Source organism: Thunnus albacares, chromosome 12 (assembly GCF_914725855.1).
Source record: "Thunnus albacares chromosome 12, fThuAlb1.1, whole genome shotgun sequence".
Lineage (NCBI taxonomy): Eukaryota > Metazoa > Chordata > Actinopteri > Scombriformes > Scombridae > Thunnus > Thunnus albacares.
This window is the reverse complement of record NC_058117.1, coordinates 10,562,456-10,587,506: the sequence shown is the minus strand read 5'-3', so window position 1 is coordinate 10,587,506 and position 25,051 is coordinate 10,562,456. Positions and strand designations below refer to the sequence as shown.

Here is a 25,051-nt window from a genome sequence, read left to right as displayed (position 1 = left end):
ACTTTGTTTTTGTCTTTATTAGAAAATCCAAAGTCAACTGAGTCATTTCTCATAAAATACAGATGAGATTCATACGCACCTTCAAATAAAGCCCTTACATTTTTACCCTTCCTGAAAAATGAGTTTTGGCAGCAGTGACACTAGTAAGTATAATATTTCCCTTTTGAAAAGACCTGGTTCACACTAACAAGAATATTTGTTGTATCTCTTATTTAAAAAACTTTTTTTAAATATATAAGGACGTACCTGACCCAGTGTATTACTGTAACCTACAGCAATAACAAGGCTCTTTGAGTTTTGTATTATTTTTTTGATCTTCGAAGTAAAAAAGTACAAAACGTAAAACATGAAAAGTGAGATAATCAGACAGTCTGGTAACTGATTCCATGTAGAAGTCAGCAACACCTGCAGGGTTGGATGTTTATTTAAATACATGTAAAACTGTTCACCCAAGGAGACAACAGCCAATAGTCATGCTGGTATAATGTCTTCAGTTAATGCTTTCTGATCTTGTTACTTCACAACACATATATAAAGCCCTACACTACACCATAGCTGCCATGAAAACAACCAACTTTAACTCTCAAATGCAGGCCTGTGAATCAACAACTGAAACTTGTCTTGAATGAATATTAATGTTAAAATCTAATCTAAAATTATTTAAATATGAACTTCTCCCCACTCTGCTTAAATGAACCTGTGTCTAGCAGGAGTGGACAAAAAACTGGCCTTTAACTTACAGTTTAGGGTTAATAGAAAGTTGTGTAATGTTGATATGAGGCTCCTGGTTCTGTGGTTTCACAAGTCTTTAAACAGCGGGTGCTGTAGGGCCTGGGCAGCTGTAATCCTGGTGGCCGGGTTGAGATCTAGCAGTCGGTCCAGCAGGTCGTAGGCCTCATCAGGAACTTTGTCCCAGCCCCGCTCATCATCCTGCACCATGCAGTCTGTCTCTGAGGTCTGTTTAGCGGGGTGGGTGGAGGTTTTTGTACACCCTGAACGATCCTGGTGGGCTTGGAGGCGAGTGCGGTTTGAGAGAGGCCGAGGAGTTTCACCCGCTCCATCTTTGTGTTTCTTAAATGTTCCTTCAGTGGGACGGTGTGTAGGCGAGTCACCTTGGATTTTATGATGAAGGGTGGCGGGTGAGTCTTTGCTGCCTTCAGTAAGAGGTGTGACCTCATCATCTGGTGATGGTCTCCGTCCCCTCAGCGTCTCACACAGCGTCCTGAGATCCTGCCGAGGAAGCTCCCGGCTGCACAACACCGCCTTTCCTGAATACGAGGTTCAAACCAAAAACAAGTTTCACTGTTTAAACGGAGACTTCCAAAACCGTAAAGATGGACTGAAGTTCCCCTCCGACATCATAGTGATTTGACTGTGGTGATCAACTACTGAGGGGTAAAAACATTAATACATACCGAATGTCTTAGCAGCCTGGATGGTCTCTCTGGAGCCTCGTATAGTCATGATCTGAGTGAGAGCGATCAGGTCGTCGCTGGCTTTGAAGAACGGGTAACGGCCACTGAGCAGTGAGAGTAGGATCACACCAGCTGACCAAACATCTATGGCTGAGTGCAGGATAAAACACATTAATGACAGTAAAAGAGGATAAGAGGCCTTGTCTGTCTTTAGTTTAGAAACCTCCACAAAAATTCCTCAAGTAATACACACAAACTTTTTTTTGAGATACCGACCTGTCCCTTGGTTGGGGCACTTTGTTAGGACTTCTGGTGCTCTGAAGCCTGGAGTTCCAGCTCTGGGAGCCACCTGCTGCTTCCTTTAGTCAGTAAGAAGGACATCAAGCAGGAGTTTAATCAAAATAAAACACACCAGAATTTAAGTTGAATTGCTGTACTCAAAAACTCTACAAGGTCATATTTCAACATTTAAGCTGTTGTTGTTATTCTTCATATTTTTTTCACCTGGACATGCAGATGTTGCAGACTCGGTCGGTTAGGTGGCAGTTACAGGTGAGACTCTGATGTACGCTCCTCTGAGGTTTCTGACTGCTGCTCTGAGTCCTGACAGGCAGCGGGCCTCGGCTGGCTGAGGAGTATCTTCGACTGACTGGGTCCTCTGTTCTGCCAGGTTTTACCAGCTGAATAAACAGTTTTAGGAAGAGTGAAATTCAATGACTGCACTGAAAAATAAATGTCTAGAATACTCTTGAAAGGTTTCTCTTCAAACAAATGAAAATGTTATCTGCCAATTATGCAAAACCTTCACTTACATGTAATTTTATCAGTTTTAAGATAAACTGTGCCTGCAGTAATATAGATCACAGAAAATTCTTTAAAGAACTTTTATGAAACAGGTCACAACTAAGCTAAAATACTAAAAATAGATATTTTGGCAATCTAAGTCAGATAAGTAACTTTTAATGATTAGTGAGTACCGGTGTGATGTGTTCCTGCAGTTTTCCAAGACACAATATTCAGAAGAAGAGATCTCTTTTTCTTTCTGAAACTGACTTTTTAACTTGCTTACTTCTGTCTTAATGGCAGCTTGTTTGGTGGTGGACGGAGCTGGAGTGCAGCTGTTCAGGTTCCTCTCTCCAAACACAGGCCGCGGCACTTTGCGCAGACCTGTCAAATCCTTGAAAAACAAACATGGAGGAGTTAAGCTAGAAGCAACACATTAGTGCAGAAAACAGAATGCAAACAGATCTATCCAGAAATACCTTCACCCTGCTTCAGGTTTGTGATCTTCAAATAAACCTTAATTACAAACATTTACCATCACCAGTAAAGGAAAAATGATCAACGTGGTGCAGACACCTTTGTGTGCTTTGTGCGAGAGGTGGAGGTGGTGACTGTGCTGGTGGCACAACGTGCTTTTTTAAACAGTGCTTTCCGAGAGGCTGACGAGGACGTGGTGGTGGTGGAGGAAGAGGAGGAGGAAGGTGGCAGGGCTGTGGATTGTCGTGGAGGCAGAGGTAGTGAGGTGGAAGCTGTGGTGGTAGTGGTGGGAGGGAGTCTAGGTGGTGCTTTGCTCCGCTGTGTGGTGTCTTGTTTCCCTGTGGACCCTCCACCTTTCTGCGATGACCTCTGCCTCACTACCTTCAGCAGCTCGATCTGGGTGTCTGCTGTACCCTGAGCCAGGCCAAAGTCCACTAGGGCGTACCTACACACACAAATACACACAGAACAACACTCACAACTCCCATCTGCTCTGGGCCCGCCGTAATGTGACCAGCCTTGCACCTAAGTTACACAGATACTGAACATCATGCCAAAATAGTCAGACACTTTTGCTCCTAAAGTCATTAGCATTTAGAATTTTATTAGAAAAACAAGTAAAGGAAACATTTCAGACGTAATAACACAGCAGTTACATTTGGTGAAACTACTCACATCTTGGTGTTCCTGTTGTAGAGGAAATTGTTTGGTTTGATGTCTCGGTGGATTATACCAAACTGATGAATGTGTCTCAGGGCCTTCAGCAGGTGGTAGATGTACAGACGGACTTCTTCAAAGCTTAATGAGCCAATGATGTCCTGATGAATACATTTTGATTGGATCAAAGGTTTTCAGTTACATCTGAGCAAACAAGAACTATATGAAGAAATCCACTAGATGATGTATGTTTTGGGGATCACATGTTTACAAGTTACAATGATCGACTCTACTTCATACCACAATGGCTTGATGCTCCATATAAGGCATAACAATCACTACGTGGTCCTCCTTCCTGAAGCAGTACATCACACCCATCACATTCTCTCTGCCTCTGCAAAGAAAACAAAAACATGCATTGAGACTGCAGAACTCCTTTCAGTGTTTTCTGTGATTTGTCCTCAAGTGAAGATGTTGGCGAGTCACTGCCAAGAATTGTAACAAAAGTACTGATTGAACATAAATGTAAAGCTTGATGTTGCACATGTCTTGCCAAACTGGCTATCAATGTATTGAGCTGTTCAGCTGAATCGTGCAACGCTAAACAAATGAGGAACCCACACTACAATTTGTTACGGCATAAAAAAAAATAGACTTAAAAAAGCAAGAATCAAACCGTTATGATACGATTGAGTTCTTCAATGTGCTATTTTGGAATTTGTGAGCACGCAACTCTCATTATGTGTCAGCACTGCTTCATGTTTGTAGCAAATATAAAAATATGGTATCCCTTAAATCTAGCACATACATACAGAAGGTCTCTAATGGTTTTAAACAGCAAAGTAACAGAAAAAGTATTATTGAGGAGAGGCACATCTGCAGACAGAAAAACTGAACTATTAACTCCAATAATACTCCTTTTATACCAAACACCACCGCCTCATAATAATAGTATGTTAACAGTATGTTATGTGTAAACAGTTAGCTAACTCGTAACAATCAAATTAGAGCTGCAACGACTGGTCGATTAGTTGCCAACTATTAAATTAATCGCCAACTATTTTGATAATTGATTAGTCATTTTGAGTAATTTTTTTAAAAATTCTCTGATTTGAGCTTCGAAATGTGAATATTTTCTGGTTTCTTTAGTCCTCTATGATACTAAACTGAATATCTTTGGGATGTAACTTGTGGAATTTTGGTCGAGACAAAAGAAGATGTCATCTTTTGCTCTTGAGGAACAATGATCGACATTTTTCACCATTTTCTGACATTTTATAGACCAAACAACGAAGCGATTCATCAAGAAATTATTCAACAGATTATTCGATAATGAAAATAATTGTTAGTTGCAGCCCTAACACATAAAAATAAAAATAAAAAACAAAAAACATAAAAAATAAAAAGGTCACAGAAATCACAATCAGTAAAACATTATCGCTTTATAAACACACAGCAGTATTGGACTCACCCAGCGACAGTGAGACACTGGAGCTCAGCAGCAATGCGTGTAGGATGGCTGGTCGGGATGAGGTGCTTCAGGGCGAACATCTCTCTCCTCCCATCCCGCATCTGAGCCTCACCCAGGTACACTGAGCTGAACGTACCTGATGCACAGATACACGTCACAAACAAATCACCTTTGCCGCCCAAATAAATCCAATGAGGTGAACAATGAATACTGTATTTATCCTGAACAAACTCCAAGTTTTATTCTGTAGCAAAGTCTAGATTTTGAGACACCATTCATTCAATAATTGATGGGAAGGTTGTGTAGAGCATGTACCTTCTCCAATTTTGTCAGTGATGCGGAAAACTTTAGCAAGCTGAGGAACAGCTTTGTAGAGAACCTCGATGTCGATCTCCACATCCCCTGGAAGAAACAGGAAAAATATTAAGGCTGATTTTGATGCTCTCATATGTTTTTATTTAAACTGATACCATATTTACCTACCCAGATCAGCCACATCCAGTATGTGTTTTTGTACAGGTTTTAATGCAAAACTGGTTAAGCTTTTCAGGCATGCAATGAAAAGGTCTTTCTATAAAGACAATGGTCCTTCCCCCTCCATGGAAGTGAATGGTATCACTCAAATAAAACATATAAGGGTAGTCTGATGAGAATCATATCAGCATTCATAGATTGTTAATGAATAGAAGACATTCAACAGCACACACAAAGGGAAAATGAGAATAGGAACTCAATATTGTAATATCAAATGTAGAAGAAACACCAAACCACTAGTTCACAGACATGGAGGGAGATTTCCTGGAAGAATTTAATCAGATTCTTTATCACGCCTAAGCTGAAGAGTCAACACTTGAACACAAATATTGTGTGTTGGAGAGAATGTGGATCTGTAAATGTTGATCATGGTTGTGTGTTCTGTAAAATGCCCCAAAATAACCAAATTCTGGGAAACAGTATGTACAGCAATGAAAAGAATATTAAGATATAACGTTCCTATGGATATTTCTCTGCTTTACTTTTGTAGTTTTTCAAATGGTCCTATACAGCTAAAGGATGAATATCTGCTTAAAATATCAATAGTGGCCTGTAAAAAGGCTATAACACAGAAAGTGGGTAAAGCTGACCCGCCAGCTCTGGATCAGTGGACACAGATAGTCGAGGAAATCTATCTGATGGAAAAACTGACACATTGTAAGACTGCAAGGGACCCTAATTGAGAAAAAGTGGGAGAAATAGACATTATCCTAAAGAAAGGAAGCAACACTGTAGAATAAATGGAAAGTGACAAAGACAATTAGACATATATGTTAATGATCTGATTTACAGATGTTTTTCATGAGCTCCTGTGTGTGTTATTGTTTTGCATATAAAAACAATAAAAGTAAAAAAAGACAATGGTTCTTGTATTTTCTGTCTAATTTAACAGTTGTATTAAATGACATGGATCCAAATATATATATATGTATAGCTATCCAGTCTATTAACAATAAGTGTAATACTAACTTAAGTACATATATTAGCCATTACCTGTAACATGCTAATATATTAGTGCATCTCTGCTTAAACAATGTGTGTATTGTCTTCATTGTGTCTTTATCACATCATCATAAACGGTTAAACTCACTTGAGACTTTACTTTTCCTGTGACCTCTGTCAGATTTGATAACACATTCTTCAGTGCAGACAGGAGACAACTCCATCTGAGAGACAGAGAGAAAGAAATTAAGAAATTAGGCTGGAAATGACAAGAAACTGAGACATTTTCATGATCGTAGTTAGTCGCTGTCAAACTGACTTACAGGAAGTCACGTTAAATTGGACAGTTTGTGTAGAGCTGTACCCACTTGATAAAGCTTCTGGTTTTTGGCAAACTAGCTGGTTAAATTGCCAGATGGATAGAAGATAAGCGCTGTTTGCACTCATTTCTAACTTAAATGGTCATGCTGCTGTCAGGCTAGCTAACCACCGCTTGTTGAGTAAAAAAGAAACTTACCGCTTCAGTTGGTCGTAAAGTGCGACAGTTTCTCAAATAAATATCAAATGAAACGCCCTGCAGTCATGAGCTAATGCCGCACTGCTGAAACATTAAGCACTGAAACCACAGTTAGGCTGCGGCTGAATAAAATAATTTGTTCAGACTTTTTGAGACTAAAAGCTTTTCCGCCAACAACAAACTCCGCGCTAAAAGTGACGTCAGCGACTTCTCGCGTTACAGCAGCACAAATCACGTGACGTCAAGAGGCCCGCCCACATGGCACCACAGAGGAAGAGGATAACATAAAGGAGGTTCCTTTCAAACTCACTCACATTTATCCAGCTAAGATATAACAATAACAATCCAGGAAATATATTGATATCAGTTGCTCCCCTGAGGCTGCTGGTCAGTTATTTTGGCCTTTTTGTGAGACTCTTGGAATAACGTGTATCTTTATCAACAGTCATATTGATGAACAGTTTATATTATTTTTGGAAGCACGTACTATTTGAAAAAGATAACTCTTCATTGATTTACCAGCTATCTATTACAAATCTTTTAATGTTCCTATTCATAAAAGCAAATTTATAGGTAAAAAGAGGAACTTATTGGTCTTCACAAAGGAGGTCAAACAGGACATCGACTCAGTTCAATTTTCCTTTATTTCCTTTACTCAAAGGCTGTAAAAACAATTAATACCTGTTTTTTGTTTAAAATCTTTATATGAACTGTAACTCCCCCTAGCTCAGAGTATCTTTTCATCTGCAAACACTAAGATTAGTATTTTGATATTCTGTATATGCTCACTTTGTTGAAGAGGAAATTGTAACTGTTTTTTTATGTTAATAAAGGAGAAGAAAGTGATAAAACATCCATGACTCAAAGAGCTTGGCAGTTTTATTAATACAAGTGCAAAGGCTGCTTTCTGTGTGTGGACCTGAAGGGATGCGAACATCTTGTGACATCAGAATTGTATCCAGTTGTGACAAATAAATACACACAGTAATTTAAAGCTTTAAGAGGATTAAGCCCTCATCTATTTACACATCTAAAAAACTTTGAAGTTAAAATTAATTAACAAAATGGCAAAATGAGTCAGACTTTTGGGGGAAAGCCAATTCTAATTAAACAACAAACTGATTTACATCTTGAGAAATTACTCGCTGAGGCTGCACTGAATCATCCAATAAGAAATAAATAAATAAATGCATAAATACATAAATACATAAATTACATTAGCAATACTGAGAAGTAACATTAGAAACCATTTGTTTCATTTACAATATAAATATAACATGTACACTAACAAGACTTTAAAACAGTCTATAACGTCTCTAACAGGTTAAATCAACAAACATAAAGAAAACTCTTCATGTTACTGACATATTTGTCACAGTTAGACATGCAGTACTTCTAAAATATACCATCAAATATCCCGATGAAAGCTTCCTCCTCTTTGCTGTTGTGTGGAAAAAAGAAGGAAGGGGTAAACAGTAATATAATTAAAATTATATTCTATAAACGATTATTTTCATTATTTACTAGGGGAAATATTGTAGTGATTCTGGCTACCTTCTGTTGCCAGACAAGCTGGCACTGGATGGGACGCTCATTGTTGAGAAGAAGTCAAATCTTTGAGTCATTCGGGTCACGAAGGTCTCAGTTTGTTTTGGGAGATTTTCTGGTGTCTTTACTGTGATCTCTTCACTGAAAATGCTTGGTCTCTGCACAAGGAGGGAGAGAAGCAAGTGTCACTCTACTACTGACCATACTGCAGTTCAGATTTTAGTCAGATTAAGCTGTTTACAGGCACCTTTGATTAAGCTTGACTACTAACCTATGAGTCTGAAAATCCTCAGATATAAATAACCCAATATATACCCCCGTTCACACAGAGAAAATCCCACAACCAAGAGAGCAACACTAAATTGTAAATTTTGCTGACATTTAAATGTGTCCATACAGCGGAATGAAGCTGAAATTAAAACAAATTTGGAGGAAACAAAGAAAGGAGCAAGATGTTTGCATGACACAGCAGCCTGGCTAATAATAATATGTACAGTATGTAAACCGAGCAGCTCCATTGTGTTTTATGTGACCCTAGTATAATATTTACTGGGTTAAACAAAACCCAAATCAAGACTGGTTTACTTGCGTAACCAGATAAACAAAAGTGTGTGTTCTTCAGCTAAGTAAATAAAGATACAAACTCTGCAAAAGTAACACACATACATGCACTAATCTCTGCACAGACACACCTTTTTATTCCAATCAAGTGTGATTCTATTCTGCTGTCTGACTGGGACATGTGAGGGTCCTGGTTTTCTGAATTCAGGACTTTCAGTTGGTGAAATTGACCTAAAACACACAAACATGACAAAGGTTTTAACTTAACCAACAACAATATGAAATCTTAGTGAATGAATTTGTATTTTCTGAAAGGTGATTTAACATATTCCACACACATAAGTCGACATTTGCAGCTTCATTCGAGGTAGTGTGTACATGATTGTCTGGCCTTACCTCAGTGGTGCTGTGGTTACGCAGGGTTTTACTTGTGAATGACTGAGGAGTACTGGTGCTGATGTAGCAGCATAGTCTGCACATAAAAACCAGGTATCAAAATCATAACAATGATAGAGAGATAATCCCACATAATCACACATGTAGTAAGTCACATGAAAAGCAAACAGTCTACACAAATATTTTCAGCCTGTATCTCCTGAGTTGAACAAAACTCAAAGTTCAGTTTACCTGGCTGCTGGACTTGAGGTTTAGCATTAGGTGCACATGAGGTCAGTGATGTCTCGCTGGCATGCACCAAGTTCTCGTCATCAAAGTCGCCCCAGTCGTCCCATTCATTTCCAAGGTCAAAGCAGACAGTTGGTATTTGTGACAATGACACGTTGTTGCTGTGAGCGCCCTGATTTGATAACACAGTGGACCTCTTTGAGTTGACTGTGCTGATCTGGTTCACATGCAGTTTAGGGTTCTGACTCACACCAACACTAAATCCAGGGTTCATCCACACCGAGGAACCTAAAAAGATGAATGCAAAAAAATTACAACACTTCACATCAGGTTGTCATGGATTCAATCTGAATAAAGTATGTGCATAAGAAGACTGTATTGGTGGTTTTAGATCATTCGAGTAGGAATGTGCTTCATAGTTGATGGTGTCTGTCTGTCTTGACCAAATGATTGTCATAAACAATATCACCTAAAGTATTGCTGAATTGAATAAACAAACAAAGCTAAAATTATTTCTTCACGGGAATACAATACTTATTAAATAGAAAATGTTATGTGTAAACAGGTGCAACTTTCTCCTTTTTGTGTTCTTCTGTCTCTGCCGACTACATCTTACTTTTACCACCTAACGCCATGATAAATCTGTATTTTCTGACATTCTGCCATGATCAGTTCATAGTGTTTATAGTAGCAGGGTTGGTTGTGAGTTATTGTGATAATGACAGTAATAAAAACTAAAACTACAGTACAACTGATGTTTCTTACTGGTATTTATTTGCAGTTAAACTACTGTCCAGCTGCTAAATTTACACATACAGTACTTTAATTTACTTTAAATTGTATGTATTAAATTATATTCCTAAAGCATAATTTAGATATTTAGATAGGTTTTTCTACCTGAAGGCAGCCAATGATTTCAGTCCATTTCAGTGTCATATGAACCTTTTGTCGCCTTTTTTTGTCAAAGGTGTATTGTTACTCTCCCTGCATTTATAGATGCTCTGTCCCCCAAAATTGAAAGCCTGAGCCTGTCTGAGTAACAACATTTTTCATAAACCACAGTGACATTATCCTTTTCACACTGTCCATGTTTGCTTGTTGTTTATCTCCTGGCTCATGAACGCACTGAACTGTGCTGTAAATGTAAATTCCAAGATGATTTTCTGTAGTTCACTGAAATTAACTAATAACAATGGCTACAAAACCTAACCCATATAATATTGAAAAATGATTGGCAGAATGTGAAGTACATGAGATTAATTTTCATATCTTAATTTTTTTTTTTATTTCTTAATTTACTTATTTAATTCTAAAACATGTAAAACTTTGGGTGGGCCCCTCCAATCATCCTTTGTATATCCTTGAGACAGTCATATAGTAAATAAAATAAATAAATATATAGTCAGAGCACATGTGATTGTTAACTCCTTTATGTTTACCACTGTCAAAATCATCCAGATGAAATTCGTCTGGCAGTTGTGAACAGTCTTCTCTTGTCAGATCCACAGTCTCAATGTGAGGTCTGACTGAAGCTTCATGCTGATTTCCTCCATACCTTCAAATCAAACAGAATACGATGTGAGTATTATCAAGCATCAGCCCATCAAATTTCCCTGAAACAAAGCTAATTTTCACAAACTTTACTGTCACACTTTTGAAGAAGCAAATTGCGATCACCTGGAAAAAGTCGGTAGCCTCTCTTTGGGTTTGTAAGAAAATTCCTGCATGTTGACAGACACAGACTCCTCAATCATTTTCAGCTAAGGAGATTAAAAAAAATGACTTTAATAAAAACAATAGGGCCATAGTTCACATTCAGATACATCAGACACAAGGCAGTTATTACTAACACAATAATTAGCAAACCTCATAGTTAGTTTAATCACAAAAATTATAGTTACATGCATAGTAGTTGTTAGTAGTAGTAATAGTTGTTTTTTTTTCTGTTCCTATCCTGCAAAATGTTTGAGTCTGTGTTTTTTACATGTTAAATCCAAATCTCTCTCTTTCCCTTCATTGATTTCTCTACTGCACGTTGTGTAATAAAGGGCTTAAAATGCTAAAAAATGCCTCATCTGTTTTCTTCCTCACCTTAAGTCGTTTGACAGGGGTCTGGTCGAGTGTGTCACACCTGCTCCTCAGGTCTTTCAAATAGGAAGAGAAACTGGATTCTTGATTTGCTGAGCTCTTCCGTGCCACAGCTACACCTACTTTACCTCGGGCGAGACACATACATACTCTAATTCACAGACTGGAGGAAGAGGACCTTTATATTCTTGGCACACTCAACACACAAAGTGATGCGCATGTAAGTAAGTACATCCACAAAGATTCACAAGTGACAGATGTGTGACTGTACTCACAGCAGTCATGACCACACTGATCCTTGTTCTTGCAGAAGTGGTTGCATTGTCTTTTATTGCCTACATCTGTTTGTCATGTTTAAATGAAGAAAACAAACAAATATCAACATCTGTTTTAAGAAATAGTACATCTAACCACTTCATATTTTAACAACAACAAAATCATCAGTGCAGTGCCTTGGTCTGTAGAAAATGTGGCTGTTCTGTTTTGTGGTGCAGCCTGGTCTATGGACTGTGGTTTCAGTTCAGGGTGCTGCAGTCTCTGTCCAGTAGGATTATACGGTTTGTTGTATGGATTATCAGTCCCAAACCTCCTGGCTCCAGAAAAGTATACGTGGAATTTCTGCTGGATGTCCAGGCCCACTATAGAAGAACAAAAGGCAGAGTAAGTCGGTATTGTAAATGTAGCTGTACTGCCAAGAGTAGTCAGGATCCACAGAAACAAGATGTACATAATATATGAAAGTCTGGCAGCTCAAAAAGCCTTTGCCTCAATTTGATCAAATTTGTTGTTCTTTTTAGCATGTAAGAGAATTGAAACTGTTCAATTTAGCTTAACACATTTATCTAGTTGTTAATCCGTAGTATACAGTATATACAAAAGTAGTGCTTTACAACATAATAACACTGCTATATGAGAGATATCTCAGCTCAGCAACAGCAATGAATTGCTGATATACAGTATATGGTATAGTATACCAGTATAGTATAAATGTATTTCATGGATTATTGCTTTACCATATTCTGAGCTGATGAGATTGACACTGATCTCCTCTCCTTTCGAGGCCTTTGCCACCTCAATCTTCTTCGACCAGCTGCAACACTTGACCAGAACCAAATCCCTGGAAAAAGAACAAGAGGATGCCAGCTAAAAATCATTGTACTGTTTATACGTATACTGTAAGTTGTGTCATGTTTTATTTTTCTTACATAATGGAGAAAGCTGAGAATTACAGAGAAAAGAGGGTAAAAGTAAAAGTAAAAGAAATCAAAGCCAACATGAAACTGATGGGAGCTTGAGGGAAGCAGTATTTTTTCCTCACGTGAGTTTCTGCAGGAAGACCACATTGTTGTCAGAATCTCCGATTATCAAAGTCACATAGTGGCGGTCTGGAGACGTTCTCCTGGGCAGCAGCTGTGCTTGGTTTTTTAGGTTCACCTTAACCACAATCTCTGCTATATCACAGCTATACCTCGATAGCTGCAAAATACAACAACAACTTCAGAGAAATGATGAATAACAGCTACCTGATGAGAGCAACCCACCTGCACAAGAAAAATTTCAAAGTCTGACTAACAAAAAAGGAAAAGCTCCATTATGTAATAATATTACATTGTTTCTTTGATAAGAAAAATTTGCAGCGCGTTTTACCTGCTCCAAAGTAACTTCATACTTCGGGAGGTGTATGACTGATTCTCTGATTTGGTTTCCAAATGGTGGATGTCTGTTGAGAATCTGTGTAAAAAAATAATAAAGCTAAAATTTGATGTAAATGCTTTATATATTAAAGGTACAATATGTAAGAAACATTAATTCCTTCTCATTAATGACACCGGTGGCCATTAAATGAGCTGCAGTCAGCATCTTGTTGCTCGCACTCTAACCACGCGACCGAGCAGTGGCGTGAGACTATTGTAGTTAAAACCACAATATCACAACATATTTCACATGCTTTGCAGTAATGTTAGCTTACTCGGACTCTGTGTTGTGGTGGGTGCCAGTTGTTTGTTGATGTTAGTGGTCTCCATCTCTAAGCTAATGTTAGCTAGTGTTGCACCCTGCTGGTGCTGTTGGGGGGCAGGAGAGATGCAAGGCACTTGGGAGAGCGCCTCCCTTACATAGAAATCAGCCCAGAGGCTGTAATAAGCAACCAAGAAAGTTGGGGAGGATCTCTTTATTATTTCTTTACATTCTGTTGATAATTTTAGTTAATTTTTGAATGTTTTAAACCAAAATATTACATAATTCTTACATATTGCACCTTTAATTATCTGAAATCTTGTCATCTGTTTTTGCAAAAATTAAGATATCAAGACAGCTTTTTGAGACAATGCTAAATATAACATGAACTGTATAATTTAAAGTCAACTAAATTAATTGTAAGACATAAGGTGAGGTCACAAATGACATATCACAATGTGGTGAAGCTGGTGAAGCTTCCTACTGAGCCTTCAGAAGGTTTTGTTGGTTGAATTAAAAAAACATCTGTGATGGAAGACTATTTGACAACCAAAATGTGCAGATAGTATGTTATCACTGCCCTTTACACGAATATTAGAGCACATTGTGTCTTCATAACCACGTGTTTTAACAGCTTGACGGATGGTTAAATGCTTTGTTTTCAAACATGTCTTTGTCACTGTTACACAGACTGACCAGCTCAAGCTCTCTGGCGTTGGTTTGCTCTATTTTGCTGAAAGTGGTGAGTCCAGCATTCACCATGGCCGTTGACAGGGTCTGACCTGAAACACAGTGTGCATTTGAAAAATTAAAATGTTTTTAAAGTTTGAAACTGCATGTACATCTAGTAGAAAGAACCTAAAATATACAATATCATACAAATGAAAGTCCTTCACTAAGCTACTGTCTGTGTAGCATATTGACAGAGCAGCATACCCACCTATCTTCTCCAGCTGTTTAGAAACATATGGCGAGTTCTCCCAAAGCTTGGCTCTGAAGCATTTAGCCAGGAGCAGAGAGTTGAGAAGAGCAATGAAGCCTGTCTTGGATCGCTGACTCAGAAACTCTGACAGGCCTAATTGGCATCAAAACACAATCAGAGTTCAAATATGTTTGGAGAACACTTTATTGGTGTCCCAGTTTTGCCCTACGTACACTTGCTGATGCGCATCCCATTCCTGAAGATTTTTGCTGTGTCCTGTGTGAGTCCAAACTCTTGAATTGAGATTGAACCCAACTGAGCCTGAATCAAGCTACAAGGAGATAAACACACTGAATGTACAGTGGACAGTCCATAGGAAAACCATAATATTAAGTCTGAAATTAATTCAAAAACAAGTATTTCCTCCTTTTTTTTTATCAAACATTACTTTTCCACTTTTCCAAGGAACACACTGAATGAATAAACCTACCAGTTCACTTTCATCTCACTGGTTTTGATTTTTCCCTCAATGGGAAATCTGGAGAAAAAAATAAGGATCCATTTTAATATGACTTGTACCTACTTCCACTGTTATGCCTCTCCAATCCAAAATTAAATTAAAATGGTGCAAAATGACTCAACACAGGTCATTTTATATACAAATGCCAATCCTACAAATGTGTCTGACCTGATGGTGATCCTGTTCCTATCCCTGTTCAAGGTGTTCAAAGGTCTCTTCTCATTCATTCTCAACTGAATGTCGCTGAACTCTCTGCTCTTCGACATCAGCTCAATCTGTAAATAGATTTTGATGTGAGTGTTGTTTTCTGCATGTCATACAGGGTCAGCAGCAAAATAAATGAAATTAATTTAAATTTCTTTTAAATCATTTCCTTTTGCAGAAATCTAGCCTAACAAAATATTAATATATTTGGATATTTTGATCATATAAATTACTACTGTGCAGTCTGCTCATAAAACCTACCAGGTCAGACAGGTTCTCTGCACCTGCCACTTTGCTGAACTGTTTCATGGTGTCAAAGGCAACACAGTACCTAGCCATCAACCTGCCAGCCTCTGCGAGGAACAAAAATAAACAGTTTTTTGTAGGAATGAAAGGTTTAGTTGAAAAAGAAGAATGTAGTTAAAGGTGTACATTTCACTCATACCACTAAACATAATGTCAATTCTAACTGCCCCTCTACCTGTAGGTTTGATATTGATATCCTCATCCATGTTGATCAGACCGATGGAGGACAGAGAGTTGAGGTTCTTCAGACACAGTTCTATAAAAGGACAGGATAAACAGCAATTACCTTAAATTAAAATAGTGTGTAGTAGAGTGCACAATAAACAAACAAGTGTTACAAGAGTACAGTGAGCTTGGATGATGAGAGGATACTATTAACACACATTAAGCTACTTCAGAAGAACAGTAGCCCACCTTGCAATTTTGCTTCGATTCCATATCTGTCTAAGTTGGCAGAGAAACCTGAAATGAAAGTCAAAGTACGCTGCTGACTGGTTTTACATTCCCTTTAATATTCCTACATTGTGGGTAACATTGCTATTTAACAGCGACATAGAAGCTGGACACTAATTCTGACAGAGAGTTTGTGCTTTGAGCTCTGACCATAGTGTGTGGGGTTCTTAAGGGCTCTGATGTAGAGGAAGGTGGAGCGTATCCAGTCCAGAGCCATGTTAACATCACTGATGGTTTGGAGAACAATCTCGGCATTCAGATGCTCCACCAGGTGACTGTGTAAACTTGGGAAACAAAGAATACTGTTACCTCATGTATTACAATAATCATCTCTCTCCTATTAGGGGAGCCAGAGACAGAGAAGTAAAGAATGAGAGAGAGTGAGGAGTAAAATGACTGACAAGTGACTGACAATACCTGCTCTCAATGATTTCCATCCCATTCATAAGTTTCATATACTTGTCTTTGGTTTGCATTTTAGTCATGATCACTGCAGTGGCAGATGTGTCAAACTAGCAGAATAAAGAAAGAAAAGCAGTGATTGAATCATTTTTAAAACATCTCATTTTAAGCCAGGTGGTAAAAACATTTTCGAAAGACATCAATTAAATATTCTATCATAACTCTACTATTACCTGTGGCCTTCCAGCCCGGCCTATCATCTGCAGCAGGTCAGCTTCGCTGTACTCTTCACAGGAGCCTGCGACATACTGCATGGTAGACTTGATCACCACCAGATGAGCTGGCAGGTTCACCCCCATGGCCAGAGTCCTGGTGGTAACTGGGATATTAGAAATCAGACCATCACAGAGAAAATCAGTGCTCATAGCAATATTGGTACCTGTCCAATATTAACTTAATGTCCTATATTGAAATACCATTTATATGATCTTCATTGTGTCTCTAAATGCAACTGGCAAATTAAAAACATATTCTCATGTGTCACTTATGATAAGCACATCTAAAAATCTTGGCCTGTTTTGCATCTGCATTAGTATTGAGATTCCAACAATCAGACCCCTGTACTGTAGATACAAGGCTTTGAGCTGAAGCCTTGCAATGTTTCAACACAATATGGCTGTAACACTGCATGAGTTGTTGCAACCTGTGACACTTGTCTTTCCTGTTTATGTCTGCAGCATTAGGCAGAAATAAAAACACAGGATCATAGTGCACACAAACTGTATATAGTCACTTATCTATCCAAAAGTGTTGAGTCAAGAGCAATTCGACATTTTGAAGACGTTACGCCTCATTGAGAAGTCTTTCTACTTGTTGTAGAAAGAATCTGCAGCCAGTCGAGTTAGTCTTGACTCAATGCTTTTGGATATACCATGACCTGAATGACTGAGAATCTTCAAAGTCATAGTCATATATCTATTTAAAGCACAGGACATAACTATATTAAGTGAAGAAGTCTCACAGAGGACTGGCAGGTCTCCCAGAGTGAAGGCCTTCTCTATCAACTTCCGATCTGACATGTCAACTCCTGCGTGGTGGTAACCAACTCCTAACATAACCAGATCTGGACCACAAATACAGCACAAACAATGTTATGCAGGTGATAATTAGAGCCACAATCAAACTGACATGTCCTTTCTTATTAAGTCTGGATAGAAATGGTTCCATGTGTATGTCTGATGGGTCCTGACATCAAAAAAGTAATAAATTTACATTTTTAAATAAAGCAACAATATATTTACACAACAGGACCAAAGTTATGTGGACACCCGAATATTACATCCTTACATGATGGCTGAGTATCTTATTTCAAAGGGGTTGGTTATCAATCTGCTGCTATAACAGCCTCCACCTTTCTGGGAAAACTTTCCACATGATTTTAGATCCTGGCTGCAGGGATTTGCATTTCCCATTCAGCCACAAGAGTATTAGCAAGGTTAAGTTCTGCCACACCAAACTCACAATACCATTTCTTTATGGAACTTACTTTGTGCAGAGGTACGTTGTCATGTTGAAACAGGAAAGGGCCTTCTTCAAACTGTTGCCACAAAGTTGTATCATTGTACGCTGTACAAAACTAATTAGAACTAAGGGGCCAAGCCCAAAATATGGAAACACCTTCAGAGCAAAAGTATATGTCCCCAAAGTTGTGGTCATATAAAGTAGCATCTGTTGAACTAGTCACACTCTGTACTTGTGTGATGATGTGTCAACGGGATTTAAAAGTTGTCCAAAGGACTCACCTCTGAGCTTTGAATCCACAATAGAGTTTGCGTATTTCATCAACCTGCAAAGTCAAGCAGATCATAAAAGTCCAGCAGATCAAGCATTGAGTGAATATAGTTTAACTGAACCTAACAAAATATTCTGGTGAAAAGTTGCATATGCATGAACATGTAACTGTGGATAAGGAAGCATCATACCTCTGCTTGTGTTCAATACTCATGATGAACCGAGCATCCTTGGCCAGAACTGTAGCTGACTGCTGGACTCCTTTCCTCGTGGAGCAAAACTACAGAAAACATCATTGTTAGTAATCTAATCCAACCACCCTTGTTAACTCTTCATAACCTAATACCCTCGTTCAATGACATTAGAAAATTATGAAGGAAAAAAACTCAAAGAAAGAACAAGTATTGTGTCGCACCACTAGTGCAGGCTTCTGGTCAGAGTAAGTCTGTATGATGTTGGCCATTTTGTAGTTGAGTGACAAATCAAACTTGAACTCTGTTTGGTTCGGGCTGCAGGGGAATCCCAGCACCACCTTTCTCAGCTTCACTGGACGGTGGCTTTCATCCATGTCCAGATATGTAGCTGGACCAGTCTCGTTAGACAGCCAGTCTGCTATCTAGTTACAGACAGATAATTCAAGGATGTGACACAAGTTATTGCTCTACCCTAGAGATACAGAACAGTACAGTATTTTATAGTTTTGTTTCCCTTTAAACAATACAGATGGGACTTTAAACCCTCCTCACACACACACACACACACAATGAATAGATTGAGCAATAAATCATTTCATTCTGAAAGTTTTGCCCTTATTGACTTTTAAATCATCTTCCTCTAAACTGGGACAAATTTTTGACCTGCACTTTTATTAACTCCTCTCAGCCACTTACATCAGATATGTTGGGTATGGTGGCTGACACAGCCACAAACCTCATAGAGAGGTCTGACTCTGGGTTCTGTGCTGTCCTGTAGGCGTGTACGGCCTTCATCCTGCTAACCACCACTTCCAGAGTGGCACCACGGGTCGTGTCCTTCACCACATGCACCTGGAAGAACAAAATGTGTCATCTTACAGTTAGCTTTAGAAACATCTCAGAGGCTCAACGGGGATGTTGGCTTGCAGATAAAATAAAATCAACTCATCCTTCATCACTGTATTGCATTATTAACATGAGGAGGTGCTTCTCAGTCTAGAAAAATTAAGACAGGTAGTAAGCACTCTCATAATACACAGACCAAGAACATGGTGTGCTATAACTTTTTAATGACTAACCTTAAGTGAAGTGCTGAGGGCAGAGGCTAATGATGTGCCATCACACAATGTGGCATAATAAAACACAGTATAATCAGTATATCTTCTCACTCATGAGGCACAGTGAGGCACTATAATGCAGGCAGATTATTAGGTACTATGAACATTGAAAAATGTGCCTGTGAACAACACATCCGACAAACACACTGACCTCATCTATAAGGAAGAGTCTGACGAGCTGTAGCAGACAGTTATCCTTCCATTTTCTCGTCATGCTGTCCCATTTTTCCTGTCAAAATCATATTTACAACATTATGTTTTCAAATAAAACTGCGGCTCACATTTTTACTTTTGGTTCTAAACTTTCCTCTCCTCGAAATATGTGATTTATTTGTTTTAGCATTGCAATTGAAATGCTTATTTGTGTCACACACAGGCGTGGTCAGTATGATGTGGGAGTCTTGAATCTCAAAGAAGTCATCAATCTCTGTGTCGCCCGTCAGCTCCTTGCAGTTCAGCCCCAGAGGACCAAATTTCTTCCTCCAGCTCTCAAAGCACTGACTGCAGAGAGCTTTGATAGGGGCCACTGGCAAGTACAAACAGTGAGTCTTATCACAAGACAGTTCTTTTCATCTCAGAAATACCCTCAATCTATAAATGAATAAAAAAAATCAAAACTGTTCAGTGTCCCAGTGTGTGATTATAGACAGGTGTATTGTGTCAAAACACTGCTTCCCTTAATTTGCTTTGTTTAGGTTCTAATTCACTAGAAGTAGGAGTTCCTTCACTTCCCCTGAGCTTTGATACAAAACAGTACGTAAAAGCACATCCTTTGGTTATGTTGGCAAGGTGTATGAACAGATCTGTATTTTGTGTTTTAAATTACCTATAAATGAAGAACAAAATGTTGAATTTTCATTTTTTCAGATCCTGGGGGTTCAGAAAATACAGTTTCTGAACTTTTTGAGTAGGAATAATTTGCCAAAACCTTGAAATGTAGTACCATATTAGCTCTAGAATTATTTTAGTCCAAATCTACTCAGACTGGGGCCTTAGTGGTATATTAACAGGGTATGTATGCTCACTGTATACAGCTTTGACATCCCTCCAGGGCTCTGAGGTCTCCATTAGCAGGCGAATGATGGCCAGCTCAAACAGCACTGTTTTACCAGATCCAGTAGGAGCACAAGCCACAAAGTTCTTACCTGTGTAGAGAACCTGTGAACACAGCAACCATAAATGCACTCCAGGAGACACTCCTTCTAACACGTTATAACAAGATGTGAAAACTACCATATTATTCATACTCCTCAGCATTCTGTTCATAAAGGTTTTCAAATAATGCTTACGTCATCGAGAGCTTTGGACTGTACGTAGTTGAAAAAGGGGAACTCGTTGAACACGGATCTGAACTTAGCTGCTGTGTTAGCATGATTTAGGAAATCCAACCACATTGTTTGTGAAATTGCATTATAAGCATCCTAGCACAACTCAAACACTGTCTTACAACTTGAAATTCTGTTGACTTGCACAACAACAAAAAGGATACGGATTTCAGAAACAGGTCGCAAAACTCCAGACCCTGAAGACCCTATGTGCACAATCCAAACATAACATTTTCAGCCACACACTTACTGATTCAACACTCATTCCACTTCATGTTAATATGAGATTTAAACATTTTTATACAGTAAAGTTAAGAGATTCTGTTTTCTACTGAATTTAAAGTAAACCTGCAAAAAGAGACTAAGGTTTGTAGTCTTGCTGTCTACTGCTTCTAATGCCTCTACTATCCACCATCTAATGACCAGCTTGTTTCATTACAATGGAGCGGTCAATGGGGGGAGCTCACCTCATTTCACCTCATCACACCCAAACACATTGTGGCAGCTGCTGCCATGGCTAGACATGGGCATGCTCATTAGCTGCAACACTTTACAGAAGCTATATGAGTGGTATATGGAAACCAGTCATAGACTGAGAGCACAGCGCCTGTCTATGACTATGTCAGTGCAGTGCAGCACCTTGTATGCGGAGCGGCTGTGGCGTCATGGGCGGAACGAAGGCTCTCTTTGTGCCCTTGTCCTGCATCTCTGCATGTGCTGCCTGCTGCGGGGGTCGGCCACTCGCTGCAGATGAGCCCAGAGGAGGGGGGGAGAAGGGGGGTTTGGGGTGGAAAGGAGGAGCTGCCTGGCTAACTGTCGCCCGTGGTGGCTGAAGACAAGGAGGCACCGTCACCATGGTAACCTGACTGAGAAAAGTTTGAGGTCTGGATGCTGTCTGGCTGCTGCTGCCACTGCTACTGAGGTCATCTGTGTTTGACGAGTCACCTCCACTGTTCAACACCTGAACCTTGAACAAGCTGTTGTGGGAGGGAGGAGAGGATATGGACGGAATAAAGAGCTGAAAGAGGATGCAGATAGAATGAGGAAAAACTATTACTGCTGCAAGCTTGAAAGCTTTTTTGAAGAAGGCCGGGCACTCTGGCCTCTAACATCTCTGCTTTAGCATCTCTTCATTTTCCTCTCATGACACATCCTGTAATGCAAAAATCTAGCCCCTTCATGATATACTGTATGTTCCACTTTAACTAAGCATATCCAGGATTCAAACAATGAGGGATTAAAGAGTGAATCAGCACTACATTACATTTTTTGGCCAGGCAAAACTGGCAAAATGGCTTTTATATAGCGAATAACATTAATCCTATGGATTTAAGCATTTCTAAAATAATGTTCTGCATCTGCATACAAGCAAAAACATCCTTGTTGACCTGCTTTTTATGGCCTTAAACCTTTACCATTTTGTATTTAAGGCCACATATCAATCTTTGGCACTTTGAAATCAGAAATTTCAAGTTCCCTTTAAGTGCAGATTTTTGCCCATCTTTCTCAATTCAAAATCATGTAAATGTCTTTGTGACAAATAACTGACACTCGCCTTCTCCGTAGAGCTGGGCTTTTGCTGCAACCCAGAGACAAACATCTCCTGCTGATGGTTGCATGATCAGAGTCCTGCCGGATTTCATCTTCATCTCTGCTACTCTGACAGGCACCCTGAGAGTAGTCCCTGAACCCTTCACCTCCCCAAAGGCCATCATATCTGTTGGTGCTGTGGCTCCCGCCCTGAGTCTCCTCATTTTCTTTCTCATCATTGTTAAAACTGTAAGAGCTGTTTGACAGCAACACCTTAGGGCCAGTTGATTCTTTCAAAGGAGACAGGAATTTCTGAGGTTTTTGTGAGAAACCTGTGAATAATATTGAAGAGGGAGAAAGAGTTTCATCAAACTAAGTTGTTGGTAGCTGTAATTTGGTGCTTTTTTTATGAGTGTGACTTAAAATTAAGGCCGACTATTTTCCTTCACTGATTTGATAAGAACAAGAAAATTAATAGCAGGGAACTTGCTTTCCAATTATACTGATGATTATGAGAATATAACATAAAACCCAGAACCCAGTTTGTTTATACAAGTCAAGGAAAATTAGGAAAGCTTTCAAGCCTATTCACGCTATCGTGTCAGTGAGTCACACAGTTAAATTTAGCAAGGCTTCAATAGGCCAGATACTGAGCAGTTTACTCAAGTCAAGTGAAAAGGAATTCACCCTAATCCAGAGCACAACATACTGTATAGGGTAGAAAAAGACTCTGCCTCCTCCTGCATATCCTCAGTGGCTGGAATCTGAGAAGGAGATGGAGGCACTTCCAGCTGCCATGGACTGGCCTCCTGGTGCAGTGGCTTTCTATCAAATACAATCCAGATGGCAAAACATTCATTCAACTGAGAGAGGAATAACAGAAAGAGACGATGTGGGGTATCTCTCCGTACTCACACTTTGTGGACGATGGGTTTCTCAAAAAACAGATTGTCCAGGGACAAGGTGCAGTCATCTGAGTCCCACATCTCATCAGATCATGTGGGTGCCCACACATTTGAATGCAAAGTCGGATAATGACACTATGGATCTTGATGGAACATTGAGAGCATCTGGCTTGAAGCGAAAACAAACATGATGCAAACACTTTATGTATGCAAACAATAAACAACATATTAGATATATGTTGTTTTTTTTACCTTGGAAATTGTATCCTTTATATTTTTTCCAGTCCTTATTTTAACTCTTGCTCTTATTGTTATTGCACATTAGCCTTTTAGCACATACCACTCCCGCATTTCACTGCATATTGAAAATATATGATAAATAAACCTTTTAATCTAAATGTATTGATAAAGCTATCATGAGTATTTATGTGGCTGAAAGCAATTTGAAGGTTAAATAAGCAAAAATAACTGCTTTTCATGTGTGATTAATGTTGTGTGTTACCTTGACCTTTTAGTGTGTTGTTTTTTATGATCCTTTAACTTATATAAACTGTCTCTGAGTATTCTGAATAGGCTCTATAAATAAAATGTATTATTATTAACAACTATTGTTAGAGGCTTAGAGCTTCTTTGAAGGTTTGTTGAGGCAACAAGGCCAAGGTGGGAAATGGTTTTCCAACTTTTCATTTTCCTTTCATGACATATCCTCTAATGTAAAAATCAAGCCTGCTAATGATGTAGTTACATTTTAACTAAGCACTTTACATTATGGATGCAAACTATTTGAGGGGTTAAAAAATAAACAATGGCTACATTGCATTTTTGACACAAAAACAAAGAAACATTTGGCTTTTATATAATTACCTAAAATCCTGCTAATTTAGTTTAAGCATTTAATACAACTGCAAATGCTCTCTAGGTTAATTAGCCCAGCTTCAGAACAAAGTAATATGAACTTATAGGTAAGTAATAGACTTAATTAGGATATGTATCTCCTCTCTCTCTTTTCAGGGCTAAAGCAGCCTAGGTAATGAGCTTTGCTCACGTTAGCTAACAAGCTAGTGAACAAACGGCTAAGCAAACAGATATTTCAGGTAGCTAGCTCTGAAGTCGATTACAATAGCATAATTTGAGCAAGAACCTTTGATATTTTATACAAGTTATTTTTACCATTTTCTCACTGTGTACCCACCTGTAATAAGGACATTACATTTTCCCCAGATACTAGTTTAAACTGGTTTTAAATCCTTGACATTTTAATTCATGTCTCTTTACCAGTGTGCAGGAAAATTGAACCACTCATCATTAACTTAATTATTCAGCACATTTTACATCTACACTAAGGCTACTGTAGACTTTTGCTAAAAAATATTAGCTGTACGTTAGTGTTCTTAAATTTAAGTAGGCCAGCTGTAACATATTTTTACGGTATATTTAAATTATTATTTTGTTGAATATGTGTTGGAAACGGGCGATACTGTGAATAACTGATGCAGCGAAGGCAACAAAGCCCTGAGAGAAGACACCCATGGGGGCAACATGGCAACATCTCTCCTGTGTTGGCTTACAATTCTTATCTGTGCGTCAATGACAAGTTTAAATACCAAACCCGAATGTGTCCTTTAAAAAAACAACGCAAATAGCAACTGAAGTTTTATTTTATGTTACCAATTAAAACGGTGATTAACCGCCATCAACCTTAAAAAAAGAGATGTTCATTAACTCTGGGTTTCTATGTGGACTGAACCATTTTCAGATCTTTCAGGGGTGTGTGGCGCCGACTCGTAACATTACGTGACGGAATTATA

General features: G+C 38.8%; 2 protein-coding genes across 10 annotated transcripts; both read right to left on the bottom strand.

The window, feature by feature from the left end:
• Positions 1–2: 2 nt before the first annotated feature.
• Positions 3–7,005, bottom strand: cdc7 (cell division cycle 7 homolog (S. cerevisiae)). 3 transcript variants are annotated; one of them, XM_044367831.1, is made up of 12 exons: positions 6,797–7,005; positions 6,428–6,503; positions 5,119–5,205; positions 4,804–4,939; positions 3,633–3,726; positions 3,351–3,493; positions 2,775–3,120; positions 2,485–2,592; positions 1,920–2,095; positions 1,692–1,774; positions 1,416–1,565; positions 3–1,268 (listed from the first exon to the last, which is right to left on the bottom strand). In XM_044367831.1, exons 2-12 carry the CDS (start codon positions 6,501–6,503, stop codon positions 799–801), a joined length of 1,869 nt encoding a protein of 622 aa, XP_044223766.1. In that variant the 5' UTR covers positions 6,797–7,005; the 3' UTR covers positions 3–798. The 3 variants fall into 3 exon arrangements, with proteins under 3 accessions (XP_044223766.1, XP_044223769.1, XP_044223767.1); XM_044367834.1 differs by having other exon boundaries at positions 3,057–3,120; positions 6,797–7,004; XM_044367832.1 differs by lacking the exon at positions 6,797–7,005 and adding an exon at positions 6,603–6,688.
• A 652-nt stretch (positions 7,006–7,657) lies between these two features.
• hfm1 (helicase for meiosis 1) lies at positions 7,658–24,926 on the bottom strand. 7 transcript variants are annotated; one of them, XM_044367817.1, is made up of 39 exons: positions 24,436–24,926; positions 23,254–23,412; positions 23,048–23,163; positions 22,364–22,670; positions 21,448–21,785; positions 20,973–21,014; positions 20,773–20,843; positions 20,509–20,641; positions 19,858–20,009; positions 19,635–19,712; positions 19,062–19,217; positions 18,587–18,787; positions 18,363–18,451; positions 18,183–18,226; positions 17,402–17,503; positions 16,614–16,759; positions 16,396–16,490; positions 16,129–16,262; positions 15,940–15,987; positions 15,701–15,781; positions 15,481–15,572; positions 15,184–15,290; positions 14,986–15,033; positions 14,729–14,826; positions 14,514–14,648; positions 14,270–14,355; positions 13,265–13,348; positions 12,936–13,093; positions 12,631–12,734; positions 12,070–12,255; positions 11,893–11,958; positions 11,621–11,745; positions 11,207–11,289; positions 10,969–11,084; positions 9,533–9,817; positions 9,302–9,377; positions 9,037–9,136; positions 8,351–8,502; positions 7,658–8,237 (listed from the first exon to the last, which is right to left on the bottom strand). In XM_044367817.1, the coding sequence occupies exons 2-39, from the start codon at positions 23,322–23,324 to the stop codon at positions 8,192–8,194; spliced, it is 4,551 nt and encodes a 1,516-aa protein (XP_044223752.1). In that variant the 5' UTR covers positions 23,325–23,412; positions 24,436–24,926; the 3' UTR covers positions 7,658–8,191. The 7 variants fall into 7 exon arrangements, with proteins under 7 accessions (XP_044223752.1, XP_044223756.1, XP_044223757.1 ...); XM_044367821.1 differs by having other exon boundaries at positions 11,621–11,739; XM_044367822.1 differs by having other exon boundaries at positions 11,621–11,736.
• Between the last annotated feature and the right edge of the window lie 125 nt (positions 24,927–25,051).

Excerpts from the sequence above, each read along its gene's own strand:
- hfm1 (XM_044367817.1), bottom strand. The coding sequence starts at position 23,324 with ATGTGGGACTCAGATGACTGCACCTTGTCCCTGGACAATCTGTTTTTT. Across the intron at positions 19,218-19,634 it reads GACTCTTCCTTATAGATGAG|GTGCATGTGGTGAAGGACAC; the intron begins GTCAGTGTGTTT and ends TTGTTCTTCCAG. Across the intron at positions 11,746-11,892 it reads TCAGTGTGGTCATGACTGCT|GTAAAGTAGGTGTAGCTGTG; the intron begins GTGAGTACAGTC and ends GTCTCGCCCGAG.
- cdc7 (XM_044367831.1), bottom strand. The coding sequence starts at position 6,503 with ATGGAGTTGTCTCCTGTCTGCACTGAAGAATGTGTTATCAAATCTGAC. Across the intron at positions 4,940-5,118 it reads CACTGACAAAATTGGAGAAG|GTACGTTCAGCTCAGTGTAC; the intron begins GTACATGCTCTA and ends TCTGTGCATCAG. Across the intron at positions 2,593-2,774 it reads CTCGCACAAAGCACACAAAG|GATTTGACAGGTCTGCGCAA; the intron begins GTGTCTGCACCA and ends TTGTTTTTCAAG.